Here is a 20008-nt window from a genome sequence, read left to right on the forward strand (position 1 = left end):
GACTTGTGTATAAATTTACTGTATTCCTATTTTTAGAAAATAGGGAGAGATCCAGCAGAGGATCCTATGCCTGTCCTATTTTTTTGATTGCTAAGGGAAAGATACATATCTCAGTGAATTGAGACAAAACCAGGATTTGCATTTCTACTAACTTGTGGTTGTGATTCAGATATTCCCTTCTTTCCAGTTCCGAAAAAGTAGTTTGTCAGGTCATCATAAGTTGTGGAAATAAACAACTACCTTGCAAGACTTAATTAAGCTCTGTTGTAGAGCCACATCCATCACCCCAAAATGAAAGCAACACTCAAAAACCCGGGTATTTGATGAAGTGGTTTGTCTGGATGTTTGTGATAAATGGGCGAGTGTCTTGCGCTATGAAAGCGGGGAAAGGGAAACCAAAGAACAAGGAAGAAGCCAAGAATATCTCAGAGCAGCAACCGGGAACGCAGCCTTGACCAAGTTTTGTCTCGTGGGGTTTTTTGGGTCAGATGGTAGCTAAAGAAAGCCTGGAATAATGATTAGTTTAAAAAAAAAAAAGCTATTAGTGTCAGACTGTGTTCAGGGGAAATGCAAGTTGCTGCAACTTCCTTTTCCTATAAAGAATATGCAGAGGGCATCAGGCTCCAAAATAAACTTCTAAACATAAAAGCCTGCCTGCCTGAAGTTTAGCTGAGTGGTGAAAGTCAAAAAATACATAGAAAGAAGAACTTGTTTCCAAAATAAGTAACTTTAACAGAGCAAATGACAGCTGCATCAAGGTGACCAAGAAGCAGCACACCAAGCCTGGATATAGCTGGAGACTTAGTAAAGAGAATTTTAAAGCTCTGAAGTTCTAGCAACTTCTTGGAAAGTGTTGGTGTGACTTGTCCTTGGAGGTGAATCTCAGCAGCCGTGTGTTTGGATGGCCCAGGAAAGACAACTGTAAGATGGCTCATTTGTGGGGCGCTCTGCGTGCTGACCTATGTGGCCCCTTTTTGTGCTGTGGCAAAACTCATTTAACTCAATCTGATAAAAAGCTCCGAGGACTTCATTCAGAGCTGGCACCCAATCCTAGGTAGCCCAGGCACAGGGGAATGTTAGTGAAAAGCTCTTTGTGAACTGGCAGAGTGGGTGTGAAGACTTATCCTGGCAGCCTGATGTATGCCCAGGACTTCCAGGACTTGTTAGAAAATTGGATTTGAACTTAAAGCCAGATGAAGGTCATCAAAAGTGTAAGGAGGCTGTGGAACTGGCTGCAGGTTTTGAATACAGCTGTGCAGCAGAGTAGTGGAAGAAGAAATTGCTGCTGTGGAAAAATGGGAAAACCTGCTCTTAAAGAAAACATGTAAGCAGTAGTGGCCCTCTGATACATCTGAGGGGAATGTGGGTTTGTTTTTCTAAAAAGTGCAATTTTTTTTTAGTAAAGTGGCAAAAGTGTAAAAATAGAGTTTAATTAAATATTAGCTATCTTGAAAAACTTAGTTGTAAAATGGTGTGTTCTAAATACAAGACTGGTCAAAAGAAGTGATTTATAAAATGTTGAGAGGAACCCCTTCTCAATTTGGAAGATGGGAATGTAAAACTGAAAGGACACCATGGCCAACAGTAATATGCAAACTCTAAATAATGGTTTTTTTTAAGGTATTTGTCAGATGTGTTTTCTAGGGTGTGTGAGATGGCTGCAGGGTGCTGAGAGAAGCTTGGGTGGGGGATAAGGCACCTGGTTTTACAGGTCAGAATAAACCTTGTTAAAAATTGAGTTTAGCAGGGATCCTTCATGGCTAGGTAGCTGGGAAATGATTAAACAGAGAACAAGACACCTGAGACAATAACCATCTCCTTTGGAGACTGAGCACATCAAAGCTCTAAGGTACGAGTTGGTGCGTGTAGCCAGTGAAGCGTCGGGGAAGTCAAGCAAACAAGGAGAGGCTTTCCACTTGCCAGTTCTTTGGCGGGGGGAAGGACTTTCTTACCGACAGAAATGTAAAATCTGTTTAATGCGGTAGTGAATGCTCTGTTGTGCCTGCTTAGCGCTTTCTGCTTCACAGGTCGCGGGGTGCTGCAGGGGCCAGCGCTGGCGTGCTGCAAGGTGAGGGATGCGGACGGTGAGGATAACGGCGGCGCCGCTCGGGGCCGGGGCAGGATTGGGGCCGACGGCAGCCTCCGGTCCCGGGTGCCCGAGCGCCCTGCGACGCGCCGATGTACCGAGCCCTGCCTCGGGAGCGGTGGGAGTTGTGCGCCCTCCTGGGGGAAGGTTTGGGGTTTTTTGATTTTAAAGGAGAAAAGGTGGCTTTTCTCCCCGCGCAGCCGCGGGGTGGGTGTGGGGGGGGGGTGTGTGGTGTGTGTGGGGGGGGGGGGTGTGTGTGTGTCCCGCCGCTCCGCCCCGCCGCTCCCGGGCCGCCCCCCGCCTTTCCCAGTCCCGCCCCGCTCGGCCGCGCGGCCCGGGGCGCCGCGGGGGTTCGCCTCCGCTCCCGGCCTCCCGCGGCTCCTCTGGGACCGGGGCCGCCTGCCGGTGCCCTGCCTGCGGCATGCCCGGGCCGCTGCCCCCCACCGAGCTGTACGCCTCGGAGCGGGTCGTCGTGCTGGTCTCCTGCGTGCTTTCCTTCCTGGGATCCAGCCTCCTGGTCTGCACCCATGCCCTGTGGCCGGAGCTGCGGACCCGTCCCCGCCAGCTCCTGCTCTATCTGTCGCTGGCGGACCTCCTCTCAGCCCTCTCGTACTTCTACGGGGTGCTACAGGACTTCGACAGGACCTCCTGGGACTGCGTGCTGCAGGGCGCCCTGTCCACCTTCTCCAACACCAGCTCCTTCTTCTGGACCATGGCCATTGCCTTCTACCTCTATATCACCATCGTGAGGGGCTCGCCCACAGGCCCAGGCTTGCTCTGCTGCTTCCATGCCGTGAGGTGGGTGCTGTCCGCCCTTCCCGGGAGAGCGCGAGGTGCGGACCCCGCAGGCACCCACCCCGTGCCCAGGAGCCCCCGCCGCTGCCTGCGGCACGCTCCCCTCCGCCACAAAGCGCTTGGATGGTTGCTCGAGTCACCTGCTCTTTTCTTAAGGATAGCGTGTCCTTCTCGAGTTCCTTTAAAACAGGGATTTTGCTGTCTTTTAAGTAAACAGCCCTGCTTATTTCCCCCCTTGCCTCACAAGTGAAGAAAGAGATGTGGAAAACTTAAAAATTACTTGCTTAAGGTCACATAGAAGAATCTCTGGCAAGAGATAAAGACTCTGAAAATCCTGGCTTCTGCTTTCCCTCCACAATCTGCTCCGATGTCCTAGAAATAGTATCACGAAACTCGTGTTTGCAGTACCTGTGGCTGCTGCCAAAACTCCTGTGTTTGGGGGTCTGTTTGCAGAGCTCCCTGACTGCCCGGTGGCAGCCTGCTCTGTGGATCCTTCCCCTTTCCCCAGGCAGGTTGCTGTAATTCAATATTTGTAGGAGAACGTAGCCTACAAGCGAGGAGGCTGTTGGAAAAGCACTCTTGGTTTTGGCATGTTTGATTGAAAGCAAGGCAAAACAGACCATAGCTTTATGTCTCAGTTTCTGCTATTTAGCGAGCTGATTTTCCACATCGTGTTTAGTAAGAGCTTTCATTATGCAATTTGAGCTTGTGGAATCATGTGCTACTTCCACCCGGAGCAAAACAGTGATCCTTCAGTCCTCTGTGCTGCCAGGGTTTTGCAGTAAATTATAAGAGGAATGGTCTGGTTTAAAAAAAAAAAAAACAAACCATCAGGGCAAGTGCTGAATTTTCTTTAGTTTCTTAGTTGAATATTTGTCACCTTTTATTTTCAAACAGCATAATTTGGGAGATGATTGAATTAGAGTTGAGTCTGGGTAAGGGTGGGCCCGAGAAAGACATTAAGGCTAAGTGTGAACTGGGGAGGAATTTCAATTCCTGCCCTACCTGTTCTAGTTACTGCCTGACCGCAAGGTCTGCATGTGGGGAAGCCGGAGGTGACTACGTGTGCATCTGGGTGCACCAGGGAGGTGCAGTTGAAATAAGATGCAGTGAGACAGTGGAGCTTGTTAGGTTATTTCATTTCAAGTGAACAGGGAGTTGCGCTGTAAGAATTACGGAGAGGACGGAGCGCCAGTGAAGAGCCACATGTTGCTTAAGGAACAGAAAAAAGGAGTCTGACTTCTTTACGGGCATGCTGTCTGCATCAGGCTACATCAAAGAGTTGATGCAAATCTGGCCTATTTGTAATTTTCCTGTCTGCTAATCACTTGTTGCGTGGCCTTTGTCTGTACTTTAACTTCTCCATCTGGTTTAATGCTTCTCAGCCTCCTCGGCTACAAAGTGTGGAAAGAAACAGGCAGATTCACTAAAATAACGTCGGCCGTAATCTGTGTGCTCTTTTAAAACTGTAAAAATCCTGAAAGGTTGCTCTAACCTTATGATAGAGAGGAGGGAGTGTTCAAACTGAACTTTCTCTGGGTGAATTTGCTAGGTTTATTTTCAGGTCTTTGCAGTAAAAATAAAATGCCATCTTCTGTTCTTGGTATCCATCAGTTCCACTTGCTCTGTTTAAAGGGCAATATAGATAGCTTTCATCAAAGACCTGTTGCTGGGTTCTGCTTCGTAAATGATTCCCATTCTGTCCAGAGCCAGTGTTTAAAGCTTCTTACTGCTTTATGATCTGTATGAGAAGCCGGAGAAGACAAGTGAGGACCTGTTCTCTGCCCATCCCCTTGTGACACATCTTCCTTCTTGCCTTCCCTGCACTTTTATCATTACCTGAGAACTCGATCATAAAATCAGATTCTGGGCATAATGCTTGGAGATGGCTCCCCCTTGTGCTTTTCAGTGCTTCAAAGTCCTACTGGCTATCTGTGGGGCTGGTAGCCTAAAAATCTTTCAGTACCAGGCAGATAAGGACTAGTATCTTTTCCTATCAGTTGCAGCAGTTCCTCCATTCATTGCTGAAGGTAGGTGGGGGAGACCGGTCTAGGGCAGAAGGAAAGGTGGCAAAGGGCAGGTGATGCTTGAAGGGCTTAAAGATAAGTTTCCAGTATTCTTGTCTAGGCAAGAGCCTGGGATTCCCCCCGCCGCCTCCTCGCTTCATGGGTTGTTAATGCAGTCATGCAGCGACCATTGTGCAAAGAGTCATCCCGAGAGACGCCCCTGGGAGGGCTTCGAGGCACGACGGAGTTTTGTCATGCCTGCTTCCTATCCTTCACGAGCAGTTACTCATAAGGGGCAAGCGTTGGTAAGGATGAATGCTCTTTTGATGATGAGTATAACCAATAACGAGAGACTGTTTGTTCTTGGGCTGAGTGGAGCTGACTAAATATATGTTAGAAGTCAGTACCTGAAGTTTTCTTTTAGGGAAATGAGGATGTCACCTGTCAAACAGGTTTGTTCCTTATTCATGTGGTAACACATCCACCTTTACTGCTGCTGGACTGGAGAACTACAGGCTCTGGTTTGTTTTTAAACTTGTGTTGAGCTCAGATGTGTTTTGAAAACAAGCTTACAGTTAGCTTTGAAAATATTTACGTAGTTGTTAGGTGTAAGTTCTGGCATCCAGAGTGTAAATTTCCAGGCTGCCTCACTTGTTCTGGTTTTCTAAATATCAAGTATCATTTAGATGGATAATCTCATCTTTGCTGTGAGAGTAGCTGATCCAAGCCCGGGGGGAGGGATGGACCAGAGCCCACCTTGGGATTGTTTCTTGCTTTGCTGTTGATAGCAATGGCTGTCAAACTCTGAAGTATTTGCATTTTATCATCAGGCTATGCAGATGGCTATAAGCACATATGCTTTTATATACATGTATTAAAAAAGTGTGTGTAGTTATATATATATAGAGAGAGAGAGTGTGTGTAGAGTGTGTGCATGCACTGTAAGTGTATATATATACTTATATATACACATATATGTTTATAACCATGCATATATATGCGTGTCCATGGAGCACCTGGGGATCCTCTCGTGTGCTGCTGTGCTGTACATCTGGGTCCTCAGTGGGCTACCTCACGCGTGATTGTGACAGTGCTAAACTTCAAACTGGACTTAAATCCCTAAGTGTTTCCTGTAAGGTGCAGGGAGCTCTTGAAACTTGCTGTGGCTTTATCATTTAGTTTATAAAAGCTTGTCAGTCAGGCCAACCAAAGTGTGAGCTACCTGACTGCTGGTGCCTTAGCTTTTACGTTCTTGCAGGCTTCTCTGGGAGGAGTCTCTGCTTGGTACCAGAAGTTGGTACTTTGGTACTGCAAACTCATTTTAACATTCGAGTGGATTAAAAAAAAAGGAAAAAAATTAAATTGGAGCAGATTTGGTCTGGAGTTCTGCTTCCAATGTATGCTCAAAGCTCTTTCCTGAAATTGGCTGGTATATCCAGAAGACTGATTTTTTTTTTTCTTTTTTCCTCTTACAGAGTAAAAATCCCTCTTCCCAGAAGGAATTGCCTGCAGGCTTGCTGGTAGGATGGCTCGTTGTCTAACCTGTGCAGGCAGGTGACTGCGAGTCTTCCCTGCTCCTATGAGCCTCTGGGGGAAAAAAAAGCAGCTGTGCAGCGTAAATCAAATGTGGTATTAAGCAATCTGACCCGGGCATCCTGAGGACAAGAAAACCAACACAACTTGAGCTGTACACTGGTATAGTTTAAAGGCCCTTGTCCTACCTTGTATAAATGCAGCATTGGTATTAATATGGAGAGTTATGCCGGGCTGTATGTATTTTTATTAATAGATTGCTGGGGGCCATGTTGGGGAAACAAGTACTGTTGTACGTGCCTTAGAGATGGGATTGCCAGCCTTCCGACAGATGCACGGAGTCGCCTTCTTTCCCTTCTCCTCCCCCATTGATTGTGTTTAGACCCAAGTGTGCTTTTGAGAGGCCCAACCTATGTAACTGCATTGTCTTTGCTCAGAGTAAAGTTTCTGCCTCTGTGTTATCTTGAATCCTTTTTATTCCAGTTTTTACATATGCCTTGGGTGTGTAATATTGTGATTCTTCTGTTCCTCCATTCTTCTGGGTGGGTATATAACATTGATATTTTCTAGTCCTTGGAAATCTGTCATTTAGGGGTTCTTAAGAATAATCAAATCACTACTCTCAGTTCTCCTTCCCAGTTTTCTAAAATGGAGCTGAAGAAGTTCGCTGAAATGTCTGTTTACTTTCTAGATTCTCTCTAACTTCACTTTTCAGTTTGCAATCCTTTGTCCTTGGTGTTAGTGGTAATAGCCATCTGATCCCCATGCACTACTTCAGTGAAAATTAACTGCCTGAGGTGTGGCAGTGGTCTTCCACATTCTTCCTTTTACTAGCTAGATACCTGAAGATTTTTTAAGTCCCTTGCCTAGAGCTCTGTTATTTCCTACTGTGGCCTCTCTCACTGTGCCTGTACGTACTTATGCTGTTCTCTTCTATATCCATGCCTCGCAATTTGACCTGGGTTTATCTTCTCATATAATTCTCTTTCGGTTTCAGGTCACCATGGAGATCACTATTTTGGCAAATTAGTTTTTAATACACTTCCTTTTTCTTGGTGCTGGACTCATTTGTGCTTCTGTGCCTTAATGTGGTTTCCCTAAGCAAGTGCCAGTTCCCTTGAATTCTTTACCTTAGTGGCCAGCTCTTCCAAGCGTACTGAAATTTGAATGTCTTGGCATCTGTAAGCCTTGGTTTCAGGCAAATCATCATTTTTTCCAAACTGAGTCTTGAGTTGCGTAGAAGCTTTCGTGGTGGTGGTGATGTTTGGAATGGTTTTGGAAAGCCTGCTCCGATAATAATAGCACGGGGAGGGCTTCCTGCAGCAGGGCCGTTCTTAAGTAACAACGCTGGCTTGGGTTAGCACTGGCTGTTCTGAACCGAACGTTGAAACAAAATGTTCTAGACACGCTGAAGGGAGGACTCTGACTTTTTTTACAGCGTTATATTTATGCTTGTTTAGTTTTGTGAGTAAGTGAGCCCAGACATTGTTTAAGAGTAGGAAATGAGGTATTTTTGAGATCTAATATCATGGGATTATCTCTGATTTTTCAATTGGGCTGTGGAATTTCAGATAATCTGGCCTAGGCAACTGCTTTTGCCTACGTAGTCTGAGGCATGTGAAACAGATTTTAGGAGGAAGATCCTTTTCACGTTCTCTGCAGCTGCTCCAGGCTGCCTGTGAAAGACGAGTGTGAACCAGGAGGGTAACGAGAGCAATACAGTAATGCCTTTGTTTTCTTTGCATCTGGAGAGACCGGGAGGGTTACGCTGCGAGCTCAGTCTGAGCGCTCTGAAGCGTTTGTGCCATTTACTGGGGAAATGTCCCTTGTCCCTCTTAAGGCTCCACAGAACCTTTCTCTGAGGATGGCTACGGGAAGGGCAGGTGATGCACTCAGTTGAATGCAGGGCAGGATTTCAGTTGCGGAGTAATTTGCGAGTTGTACGTCATATGCTAGGGCAGGCCTGTAAAGTCCTGGTTGTTAACAGCACCCAGGAAGGGGCTAACTACTTTTACATTTGGGCTTAGGGAATTTTTCGGTTCTTGCTCATGTTTTTTTTTTGTGGGCAGCCCAAGCTGCTGAGCAACTTAACATGTGTCACCACAGTTATTTTTCTTCTAAATGCTTCCCTGTATTTGCCTCTGCTGTCAAGAGAGAAGCCAAAGTCAAAACACAGCTCCAAATTATGTGAATATGATGACTCTCTGCTTTTTGCTGTTACTGCTGGTGTTTTTCCTTGGGAAGAAACTTGCCCTTTGTGTTTCAGAAATTATCTTTTTGCTCCCAAAATATTGACTACACCTCCATTTAAAAACAAAACAAACCCTGATGGCATAAAGTTGTGGATTTCTTTGTGTGCTGGTCTGTTGTGCCAAGTGTCACTTAGGAATCGGAATGTGGGATGTGGTTGCTTGTGTTCTGAAAGCTGTGAATCAGCCAGCTCGCTCTTGAATGGCTGGGTCCTACAGGATAGTCACACTGTACGATGCTCTGGCCTTGCCGAATCCTCGACCTCACCTGTATCCAGGAGGGAATGGGAGAAGGGGAGTAGGTGGGATGTCTCCTGTTCACCTTGCTGGACACTGATGGCTTGCTGTGCGGGCCAGGTTCCAGTTCAGGATGTAGCACATCATTATGCATCTGTCCTTCAGGACTGGGGATCCCAGTTCCTAGAGTGGATCCCTAAGAAGTGGATTTGCAGTCCGCATTCATATGTTGTCAAATCTCTGTCAGTCACTTCCCTTAAGCCTGATGCAGGAGTGTTTGATGTTCTGGAATAGGTATTGGCCTCCTGTCTGGTGAAGAATCCCTTCGTTTGTCACCCATTTTCCCTGGGGTGTGGAAGGACTAAACTGAGTATGTTCTTGGCTTAACCGTACTCTTCATGTTCTTTCCTCAGCTGGGGCGTCCCCCTTGGCATTACAGTGGCTGCTGTTGCTCTGAAGAAGATTGGCTATGATGCCTCCAATGTTTCTGTGGGCTGGTGTTGGGTCAACTTGGATGCAGAGGATCGGGTCTTGTGGATGTTATTAACGGGGAAAGTTTGGGAGATGCTGGCCTATGTGACTTTGCCAGTGCTCTACATTCTCATCAAGAAGCACATTAATAGAGCGGTGAGTATTTTGCTGCTTTCAGCTTAGGTTACAGACTTGCTATGTGATTATATCCTCCCATGCTCTGAAGATTTTGCTGCATATTTAGCAGCTACACGGGCAGGAATTGCTTCATATACTGCTAAAATGCACCCACTGCTGGGAGAAGCAGTACACCTGATTGAGCAGCCTGCAGCATCGTTACATGATGACTTAGCACAAGAAGAATGTAAAAGCCCTTTGACAACTTAAGGGGTTATGGGATGTACATGAGTGAAATGTAAATCCTACAGTAAGAACTGAAAGAGGATGTGAAGGGCAAAATTCAGCTTTAATCAGTCTTCCACAGTTCCACACATACCAAGCCTGAGTTTGGCATCTGGACATGCCTAACCTCGGTCATTTTAGGATCTCTAATGATAGTTTGCGTTTATGAGTACCTGTTTTGTACTAGCAGTGTAAAGCCGCATTTGGGAGTCTGGGCACTATAGCATTAGGTACTATATGCATATATGGTATGGGAAGGCACCCTGTCCTAGGAGGGTTTCAGAATTCAGAGGCTTATTTACTGCTGTTTCTTGTGAACACAAAGAATCCAGGCATCTAGGACATTTGCATAATAGAGAAATCTAGATCAAGAGGAGCAGAAGGAACTACATCTGGAGAGTCCTCTTTTCTAAGTTGTATTAGGGGAAAAAGCCCCCCCATCTGGATAGATGTCCTTCTGGAAAACGCTGCCACTGCAAATCTGCTTGCTGTGGTGCAGCTATGGCAGTTGTAGTTGGGGATGAACACAGTTAGGTTAGGGCAGGATCCTGCAGACAAGTTGGAAGAACAGCATGGTCCTGAGAAAGGGGAGCTGGGAAGGGTTTGCTAGTGCCCGTCACCATCGCCCGACATAAATCAGACAGGACGCTGTGTTCCAGCAGCTGTCAAAGATAGCAGTGTGACTGCCTGGAAACCCGACCGGCCACCCGGCCAGGCTCCTTCCCTCCTGCTCTGCCAGGGATTCTTGGGCACGCGGCTCTCCCTTCCCCGCTCCAGCCCTGACCCTCGTGCAGGAACAGTGCCGAGGGCAGGCAGCTCTCACTCTCTTCTCTTAATGGGGGTCTGAGGGCTGGAGCAGCAGCACACAGGGCTTTCTGGACTGGAGCATCTTCTTGCCACTAGGGATTTTGCCAAGCCTGGTAGCCTGCTTGCTAAACCTCTTTACTGCAGGAGGTCTCCCACTTCCAAGGGAGAGCAATAGGCAACCAGGGCTGGGTTTGGGCCGTATTAACGGCTGAAGTGGGTTTTGCAGGAGTGGCTCCTGCACAGCCTGAGAGGCAGGAGAAATTATGGAAGTGGCTGTTGCGGGGGACATGCAGGGTGTGTACTAGGGGCTTTCCAAATGGAAAAGACTTCATGGGAGTGGATGGGAAGGTGCACTGAAAGCCCTCGGTGGGGTTTGGCTCAAGCCACTGTGCAGTGTTGTCATACAGCTCTGTTCTGGAGGAAATAGCGTCAGGACTGGGAGTACTGGAGTGAAGGAGAATACTACGCCTCAAAGCTGTGAGGGCTCTGTAGCCCTGATAGTAGGAGGAGTAGTTTTCTGCAGGTCAGCTATCCTGAGATTTAATCTCTTCACCCACGTTAACATCCTGGTATTCAGCATCGTGTATCCCAGCAGCTGCTCTGTGCTGTGTTGATCTGTTCCCCCCATCCAGGAATCTGAGTGCATCCAGCAGCTTCTACCGTAGGAAGGTCTCATGGGCCTTACACCTCCAGCCACCGTGATCCAGGGCACAGATCCCTGATTTTTTTTATATGTGCTGATATAGAAGGGTTTGCTGGCTTGTCCAAATCCATGGAAGCCCATTGCTGACAGTATACGGTCAGACATCAGGCAGCAGGCTCTACACAAACATACTGAAAGACTGGTTCACATGGGCATAAATGCCTTGTGGAGCTGGCTGTGGCTGTGTTGAAGGCCAAAAGTTTGAGTAGTTTGAGAAGGATGAGCCAGATTTCTCTCTGTATATGTGTGTATATATATATCTATGTATCTCTCTCTCTATCTATATCTATCTCAAGAGGCCTATCCAGGGCCAAACCCTTAGCCATGCATTTACACAGCGGTAAAGCCAGCAGCAATGGGGCCAGGCCACTGGCCCAGCAAAACTATTTTGTGGAGCACTGCTTTATTTTTTTATATTGTTATGACCTGGTTTCTTGGCAACTACTTAGTGATGTTTGTTAATATAAAGCTTTAGTGGGACTCCGATAAGGGCTGGATATCCTTTATTTGCCACTCCTTGGCTTCAGCAGGAATGCTTGCGTTAGCAAGGGCAGAATGTAGATGAAGATGGGCGCTCATAACTGTGTCCCTGTTAACTTCCCACAAGATGCAAAAGTTTAGTTTGCTTTGGAAAGAATCCCTGGAGCTAAATGTCCAATGTATGTAGCTTTTTGTTCACGTTTTTGTCTCCCTCCCACCCTCCATGGAAGCACGCAGCGCTCTCAGAGTATCGCCCCATTCTCTCAAGAGCACCTGCATTTCAGCCCCGGACTTCCATAGCAGATAAGAAGTTGATTCTCATCCCTGTCATCTTTATCATCCTCCGCATCTGGAGCACTGTGCGATTCATTCTGACCCTCTGTAACTCCCCTGCAGTGCAAAATTCAGTCCTGGTTGTTCTGCATGTAAGTATTTGCTAGGAAATGCATTAGAAGAAGGAGGATCTGGGAGGGAGATAAGGCTTTGTTGCTTTTAAAATCACTTTTTTGTGCCTGGATGCAGTGCATACTAGTAAAGCATGCGTGTTGGAAGAACTCTTGCTCCCTGCTGGCAAGTGCTGTCTGGGATGCTCAGCAATAACTATTTCAGCAGCATCTAGTGGCTACAGGGAATAATTGCAATAGGAGTGTTGGGCAATGCCGGCTGCTTGTAGGAAAAGCAGGCTCAGACCAGGAATACTGGGTGTCTGTCCTTCAGCAGGGCTCAGCCTGCTCCTCCCCTAGCCTGGGCTGTAGAAACGGCAACCCACAACTGCCGTCTGGTCTGCTGTTTGGTGCAAGGTTGATTTTTTCTGAATCTATTTTTCTCATTTAGGTGGAAGTTGCTGCCTGGCAGTTGGGCAGTACTGTAGCTGGCCTGACACGATGTTTGCTCTTCGCTGGGGGGTGCCTGTAGGAACAGCACTGGTTAATTCCTCTCTTGCCCTTGCAGGGAATTGGTAACACGTTCCAAGGAGGTGCCAACTGTATTATGTTTGTCCTCTGTACGCGGGTGGTCCGGACTCGGCTGTTTTCCTCCATTTGCTGTTGCCGCTGCGATGAGTTGGATTGGCCTTTGCAAAGATCAAACAGCTACCGGCAGCGCCCCGAACCCCCCAAGAACAAGGATGTGCCAGGCCCTGAGCGGATGAAACCCCTGCTTTCCAGCACCTGAGCCTGGGCTGCCTACAGCTTGGTGTTGATCTCTTCTTTCTTGGTAAAGATCCAGCGTGAGCCTTTCCTCCTGCCCTGCCTGGGCACAGCTTCACGGTGCGAGGGGTGGGGAGCGGCTATCAGTGAGCAGTTGACAGGGGTAGGTTGCTGCTGTGGGGCTTCCCTGTTGGACTCTGCAGCAGCTCCCCGTCATGCTCCTTTGGGGTGAAACCATTTATAGAACTGATCCACTCCTGTTCCCTGTGAGCTGGGGTGGTGTCTGTTACTCAAGCCTGTAAAATGAGGAAATAGACTGCAGTGCTGTCTGGCCCGCAAGGACAGAACACCAGTGAAAACTGAAGAAGAGGAATTAGTGGCTCCTTCTGATGTAAAATACCATGCACAATATGTTTCTTCAGTACCACACAGTTCAGATGTATTTAGTGCCTCAAGTATTCCTCATAAGGCAATGCAGTCCCTGCTGCTGATTGTTGTAAAAAGAAAACGGAAGGTGATTCATCTGAGCTTATGTAGAAAATGTATAGGAGCAAAAGCTTGACAGAGGCTCTTCATTTCAGGTACAAACTGGACACTGATGCCCTTGCATTGGTCTAGTTGTGTAAGCATCTTGTTTCCTTGCACTTGACCTCATGAGTGATAGTTGCAGAGCACACAGGGGTGTCAAGACTTAATCCATTTGAGAGCGGTTGGGGTGCTGTGTGGGCTGCTGTCTGTGAAGCAGATATTGATAGCACTCTCTTCAGTAGCAGAGTGCAGCTGAAGGAGGCAAGAACCAGAGCAGCTGTCCTGACTGCTTGGGTAGGTGTAAGCTGTGATGTGCTGGGAACCGCAGCCTCTTCAGGAAGGGTATGAAGCCCTGTGTACTTCTGCAGTTACACTTACCCTGCAGGTCACCCCCCCTCAAAAGGGCTGAGTGCCAAAGGCAGCAAGCCTGTCTGGGTGCTGGGCACAGCAGGGGCTGAGCATCCTGGAAAGCTAGCTGTGTATTGGGTGTGGTAGGTCTCCGAGTAACCTCTCTCATGGACATCTGTGTCTTGTCCTCCCAGACCACAAAGCCCAAAAAACCAAAGGATTTTTTAAAATCAATTGGCAGTTCTTTTTAAGTTTTTGCAAAGAGAACAGGAGCCTCATGAATTGCCTGGGGGAGAGAGGGCAGCTCTTGGGCTTCCACTGCTCCAGGCACCCAGCTGTTCAAAACCTGCTAGTTTAATTTTAGTCATCTTAACAGCATGCCGAACAGTTAAATGATAGCGATCTCATGAGACTATAGGCAGAGGCGAGTCCTGTTTTTTCCTGAATTGAAGACTTGGCATTAACTTTATTATTATATTAATATATTTAAGCCCCCTTGTACACAGGCTGTGTAAACATGGGAAGGTGGAGCCCTCCAGAGCTCATTCGCCCATTTCATGGGGCTGTGAGGGGCTCAGCTCTTTAGCATCCCTTGAGCCTTTGAAGGGTAGATGCAAGCATCTTATCTCTGGCATAGATCACTTTCAGAGGTTTTTCCTTCTTTCAAAAGGCACTTTTAAACTTCTAAAAGCTAAGTAGCAACCTTTAGCTCAACCTCTTGTTAATCCCACATGGCTTGGGAAGAAGAGCTATGTTAAAAACTTCCTGCAGAAAGGCAGGACAGTAAATCTTAAATTTTATGAGACTTAGAATTGTGCTGTGTTCAGTTTTTTGGAGCCAGCCCTGAAGAGAGCAAGTAGAATTGTCACCAACTTGGCTTAAGGGAAAACAAAACACCACCACCCCCACCCCCCCAATAAAACCAATAAAGTGATCAAAATAGATTCCTTGTTCTCAGTTTGCCTTTTTCCATAACAGAGCTCTGATAAAGGCTTTTGGAGGAATGTGCAGCTCGACAGAATTACACGCCAAGCTCCCAGGGGTTCAGGGAAGTGTGCTGGTCTGTAAAGGCCAGCTATCGGCAATAGCCCCTGTGCTGGTACGCATGGGAAGTTCTCCCTGCAGCCTCAGTTGTCTGTGATGATGGCTCTGAACTCTGTCCTGTCAGGACTGGAGAATTTTAACTCGGATGTTTCTGAAGGTGGCTGAGGTTGGGGTACCTGGCTGTACTTTAGGAGTGGGTCCCTCGTGCCTGTTTCCAGCTGCTGCAAGGTGATGTCCCCGTGGCTTGAGCTGCAGTGAGCCTGTTGTCCTGGGTCAGGGCAAACTTGTGCACACTGGCTGCAGGAAGATGGGTCAGTCCTGGATTTTAACTGTGCTTCCTTTTGAGCAGGTGCAGGATCATCCCGGAGTCCCACAGAGGGAGCTAAAGCCTGGGGAAAAGCACCGCTGGAGTGGCTGAGCAAAGAGAAGAGGTCCCACTCCTCAGCATTCAGATACCAGCTGCTTTGGTCTTGAACTTCGCTCAGGATCCACTGGAAGATACTCTTTGGCTGTACTCCATCTTCCTGGTTTTCTTCCCCCCTTCCCCTCTCCCTCCACTATAAATCTTAAAAATTGTTTGGGGTTTTGCTTTTCTGTCTGACAAGGCAAATGTGTTTTGAGTTCTGGGGTGAACAAATATCATGGCAATAGAAAAACTTCAGTAACTGCTGAATAGGACTATCCTGGGCATGGATTTCAGCCCTAGTGTGTGAGGTCTTCCAGGGAGCTCCAGACTGGCTCCTGTTCTTCACTTGAATGTGGACAATAGTGTGCAAACATGCTTGTTTTGTGGTGGTGACGGATGGTTCCTCTTGATGGTTTATTCCTTCTCTTTGGTGGTTATGGGTCGTCATCAGGGTTTGTGGTGGCAGCATGCTTATTGCCTCCCGGGGAAGTCTGAGCTCTGCAGTCTCCCTTGGTGCTCAGGGATATCTGGACGTACCAGCCCAGCCTCCAGCAAGGACAGCCCTCACCAGCAGCAGGACAATGCCTGGCATGTGCTCTGAACTCCAGATGTCCTCTGCCGAAGCACAGGCTACAGTCTGTTCTTGCTTTGGGAGTGTTATATCGGAGCTGGGGCGGGGATGCGTTGTTTGCTATTTGGAGATAGTGTTTTACCTTATTTACAGCTCCTCACTTGCTTGTTTTTTAAACATTTTCTCCAACTTTTACAAAATAAAGTTTTTTGTTTCTTTACCAAGATGTTGTTCAAGCATGTTGTGATGGGTCTCGGCACCTTGGAGAATTTGGATGAGAGACTGTTGCAAGATCTTCCTTCAGGTTTCTTTTGTGTCTACTGTAAAGACTAAGGCATGTACAGGAAGACAAATCTTTTCTACCTATTTGTAGATATGTTAATCTCCCTATATTTTTTATATGTATAGAAATGTAAACCTTTCATCAGCTTGAGCGGCCTGTTCACCAGTATGTGTTGTTATAGTTCATTCTTAATGGCCTATTGCTATGGACTGTGAAAAGACCTCTGAGAAGCGAGTACGTGGGTCTTGTTGACCATATGGACTGTGGCTCTTGGCCATGCGAGAGCTCAATTGACCTTATGGTCTGTGACTTTCAGCTAGGAGTCTACAAATTGCACCTTCTCCAGATGAGGCCAGGCTGTAAGGTAGGTGGGACTGATGGTGGGGAGAGCTGGTGCCATCCCAGGACTTGCCCAAATAGAGAAAATTCAAGTCATTATGGGGAAAAAACCCGAGGCACGGGCAGGCTGACAGCTGAGAATTGCTTTGGAAGTTGCCATGTGATTCCAACTGGTGAATGAACTCTTCCCAGGTTCAAACTTTGGCTGTCTCACAGGGCTGGAAGCAGCCAAGACCCCGGTGTAATAAGTGGTGCTGGACCATGGCTGTAGTCACGACTGATTGAGTGACGGTGCCCATTACCAGGGTTGCACAATGCCACCCGGCTGGGATATCTGCTTTTCTGTGGTTTATAACTGTGCCTCAAATTTAACTGGTTGATCTGGGCAGGCGAGGAAAGGAATCCCGATGCTGTAGACAGCAAGCAGAGGGAAGCTTTTTTGTTCTGCAGTGTTAGAAGTGATTGCAGGCTCCTTGCAGTGTTTTGGCTGCTCTGTCAGGGGGACTTGCAATGTGTGCTTTGTGTCAATGTTCTGCCTTCTGACTGCATGACAAGCCTTTGAGAAAAATGTTAGCTTGCACATCAAGGGTTGTCCTTCAGTTTCTCTATCCTAAATATTGCCATCCCTGAGCATGTCTCTGTGACTTGGAGCTCAGTGTGCTCCAGCACGCGGACTAGGGGCTGATGTCAGACCGAAGGGCAGGGAGCTGAGCTGTGTGCTGGTTTCCAGTAACTCTTGGGAGTCTTTGAAGTTCACAGAGAGGTTTTAAGTATATAAAGACAGAAAGAGCTGTATGTGTGGGGAGGGTGCTGGCTGCCTGTTATGGACTGTGGGAGTGCAGCCTGGGGAGGGAAAGTAAGAAAAGCTAGGCCTGCAAAGAGCAGGGCTTGTTAAATAACAAGAGCTGGAAGGAAACCGGGCTGGAAAGATGAGAAGGACTTGTGGCTGGAAGTGGAGCTGGAAGTTTTAAGTCTGACTGGATAAAAAAATACAAGCCTGCAATGAAAATGTTGAGTGGAAGAGAGTGGGTGGTGTGAAGGAGGTAGGAGTGGGAGGCAGCTCTGGATTGAGGGGAATAAAGAGCAAAGGGCTGTAATGGCTGGAGGGGGCTTGCCCGTGCTCTTTCCCCAGGCAGAAGCTGGTTAAACCTGGTGAGTTCGCCTCTCACTTATACATACTATCACTACTGTTATACTACTTATCAATACTGCTAATACCGATTTGGTCATTGCAAAATCCTATTCTCCTTTTTTCCCTTTTTGTCTTCTTCCCAAGGTTTGACTCTAATTGTGCTAGATAATCCGTGGCTCTAGGAGTGAACCAAGGTTCTGTAGTACAGGAGGATTTGGGTGATGGTGGCTTTACTTTAAAACCTAGAAATTGTGTGTTTAATGAACCATCTATTTGCAAAAAAGGCTAAATCTTCTTGTTCCTAAAGCAGAGGAGCATCTTAGAAAAGTAATTTCTGGTTGTGCCACTACTATCTTCTCTTCTCATCGTGAAGAACAGTTACAGAGGTGACACCAGAGTACTCTAATGCCAAACCTCATGTTCGTAAGACTTACGGTTGTGTAATACAAGTCACTCCTGCTACTCAGCAGCAGTGTGAATGTCTTGTGCTGCACCGAATTCCACCTATCTTGTAGTCTGTGCAGCCCCGTAGGGCACCGCAGCAATCAATGCAGAGCGGCAGGAGCCGGCAGAAGGCAGGTCTTGGCTGGCACAGTTGGTATGTCTGTCCTGGATAGAAGAATGAACCCACTAAGATCCAAGAGGGCAGTGTGGGCATTTTGACAGTCAGGTGCTTCTGCTGAGCAAAGTGCAGATGGGGATTTAATATCTAAGCATTTCAACACTTTCTGAAACATCTTCTGGGTCGCACAACCCTGCCAGTAGAGAAAGGACCAGACAGTTCCCAGACCAACTTCTCAGATTGTGATAGGGTAAGTTTGCAGATCTGTCCCCTCCTTTTTTTTTTATTTTGGGGATGTATCTGTGTGGCTGAGGCTCTTCTGAGATGGCCTTTGAGGGCAGCAATGCAAAAGGAAGAAGGCTGGCAGGATGCTACCTAGCATTGCCTTTGTGCAGTGAAAATAAGATCTCGTTTGCTTTTTAGTTCCAGAGCCTTGCGTCTGTTACTGTTCACCTGCAGAGTGTGCTTGCTTGTTCAGCAATCCCCTTTCCTATTGCTAGGGGATCAGACTGCCATATCTACCTCTTACTTAATTGGCTGGAAGCCATTTATGCAGCTGATAAAGCAGTATCTGTATGTGACTTATTTGCAGGCAAATAATTAGTTACTTAAATTTTTGTTTCACCTTGAGGCCCCAGTTGTAGCTCAGGGCTGCATATGAGGTTGAATGAGCCTTGACTGAACGTGCAGTTCCTTCCCGAAATGCAGGTGAAAAGGCTGCTAATGTCACTCTTTTGGGCATGTACTGTGGGATGTCTCCTTACTGCAAGCGTTGGGATCAGCATACTGCAGCACGGCTGACTGCCAGCTCCTAATCTAACCATCGCTTTTCTATAGCTCACTGCTAATGTTCTCCAGCAGATTTATTCTCCTGGAAACTAAGCCTCCCCTCTTAATCATTTTTGCCAAAGATACCGCGGTTTCATAGGACCCAGCTTTGAGCACAGGCAACTGGGCTGAGTGTAAATGGTTTCCTGCACACGTGCATGGAACTCTTGCCATGTGGTGGACAAGTGCAGAGGAGAGCAGATAGAGAGCTGAGTTAATGTCTTCAGGCAAATGCACTCTGGGGTGAAGAGCAGATGTAAGAAGCTCAGTATGTGCAGTAGCTGAAGTGGAAAATGTGCTTGTAAAATGCCTGTAAAACTTGCTCTCTTTGCTTGTTACTGGCTCTGTTCTTTGCCCCAGTGCAACAGGATCTCAGCTGTTGAAGTTTATACCCCTGCAATTGCTTTGAAGTCCAAGGAGAAGCTGATTCACCATCCTGTCTCCATTCATTGAACTCTTCAAAGATCATCCCAGTGCTGGTTACTACCTTATGGATGTTGTTACCAGGTTCTTGCTGTGATTAGCAAATATTGAAAGTGTTCTGCTGCCACAAGCAAATATTTACTCTGAAGGATTTCTGATGGCAAACATACATGTGCTGTTTGTTTTCTGTATGTGTCAAGATTATTTCTTCAAGTTCAGGGAAGGAGTTTAAAACTCCTTTCTTATAATTACTGAGCATCAAAGTGGCTGTCATTCTGCCAAGAGCTCCCAGAATGAGAAGGTCTTTAAGAACAGGAATTTCATGAAAGAAGTTTGTCCTCCCTGCAACTTCCCCACCCCTGGGGCGGAATGACTCGCTTTGCATTTTCCCTCTTCTGGGCAAAGATCTGTACAGGTGAGAACTAAACTATTGCTGGGTGGGCTATGACCTCTCCCACTTGTTTTGGGGTGCTTTGAGCAATGTTTGAAGGCAGCATGGGAAAAGCTGAGCTGGCTCAGACTGTCTCAGTTAGTGCCAGCTAGCTACAGTCTCTCAATGGGAATGCAGAGGAAGGTAGAGAAAGATGAGTTATGGGTGAAATGAATATTCTGGTCGGCATCTCTTCT

General features: G+C 47.1%; 1 protein-coding gene across 3 annotated transcripts; it reads left to right on the top strand.

Moving 5' to 3' along the window:
- Positions 1 to 2407: 2407 nt before the first annotated feature.
- Positions 2408 to 16034, top strand: GPR157 (G protein-coupled receptor 157). Of its 3 annotated transcripts, none has more exons than XM_087755371.1 (5): positions 2408 to 2884; positions 9320 to 9533; positions 12000 to 12194; positions 12721 to 12984; positions 15184 to 16034. In XM_087755371.1, the coding sequence occupies exons 1-4, from the start codon at positions 2508 to 2510 to the stop codon at positions 12940 to 12942; spliced, it is 1008 nt and encodes a 335-aa protein (XP_087611497.1). In that variant the 5' UTR covers positions 2408 to 2507; the 3' UTR covers positions 12943 to 12984; positions 15184 to 16034. The 3 variants fall into 3 exon arrangements, with proteins under 3 accessions (XP_087611497.1, XP_009459202.1, XP_087611498.1); XM_009460927.2 differs by having other exon boundaries at positions 15187 to 16034; XM_087755372.1 differs by lacking the exon at positions 12000 to 12194 and having other exon boundaries at positions 15187 to 16034.
- The last annotated feature ends 3974 nt before the right edge of the window (positions 16035 to 20008 follow it).

Source organism: Nipponia nippon, unplaced genomic scaffold (genome assembly GCF_047370975.1).
Source record: "Nipponia nippon isolate SJK-2023a ecotype South Korea unplaced genomic scaffold, ASM4737097v1 scaffold_19, whole genome shotgun sequence".
Taxonomy (NCBI): domain Eukaryota; kingdom Metazoa; phylum Chordata; class Aves; order Pelecaniformes; family Threskiornithidae; genus Nipponia; species Nipponia nippon.

What these genes read in the sequence shown, in the direction of transcription:
- GPR157 (XM_087755371.1), top strand. Translation starts at nt 2,508, where the DNA reads ATGCCCGGGCCGCTGCCCCCCACCGAGCTGTACGCCTCGGAGCGGGTC. An exon ending in AGAAGCACATTAATAGAGCG is followed by an intron (nt 9,534 to 11,999) that starts GTGAGTATTTTG and finishes CCTCCATGGAAG; the next exon opens with CACGCAGCGCTCTCAGAGTA. An exon ending in CAGTCCTGGTTGTTCTGCAT is followed by an intron (nt 12,195 to 12,720) that starts GTAAGTATTTGC and finishes TTGCCCTTGCAG; the next exon opens with GGAATTGGTAACACGTTCCA.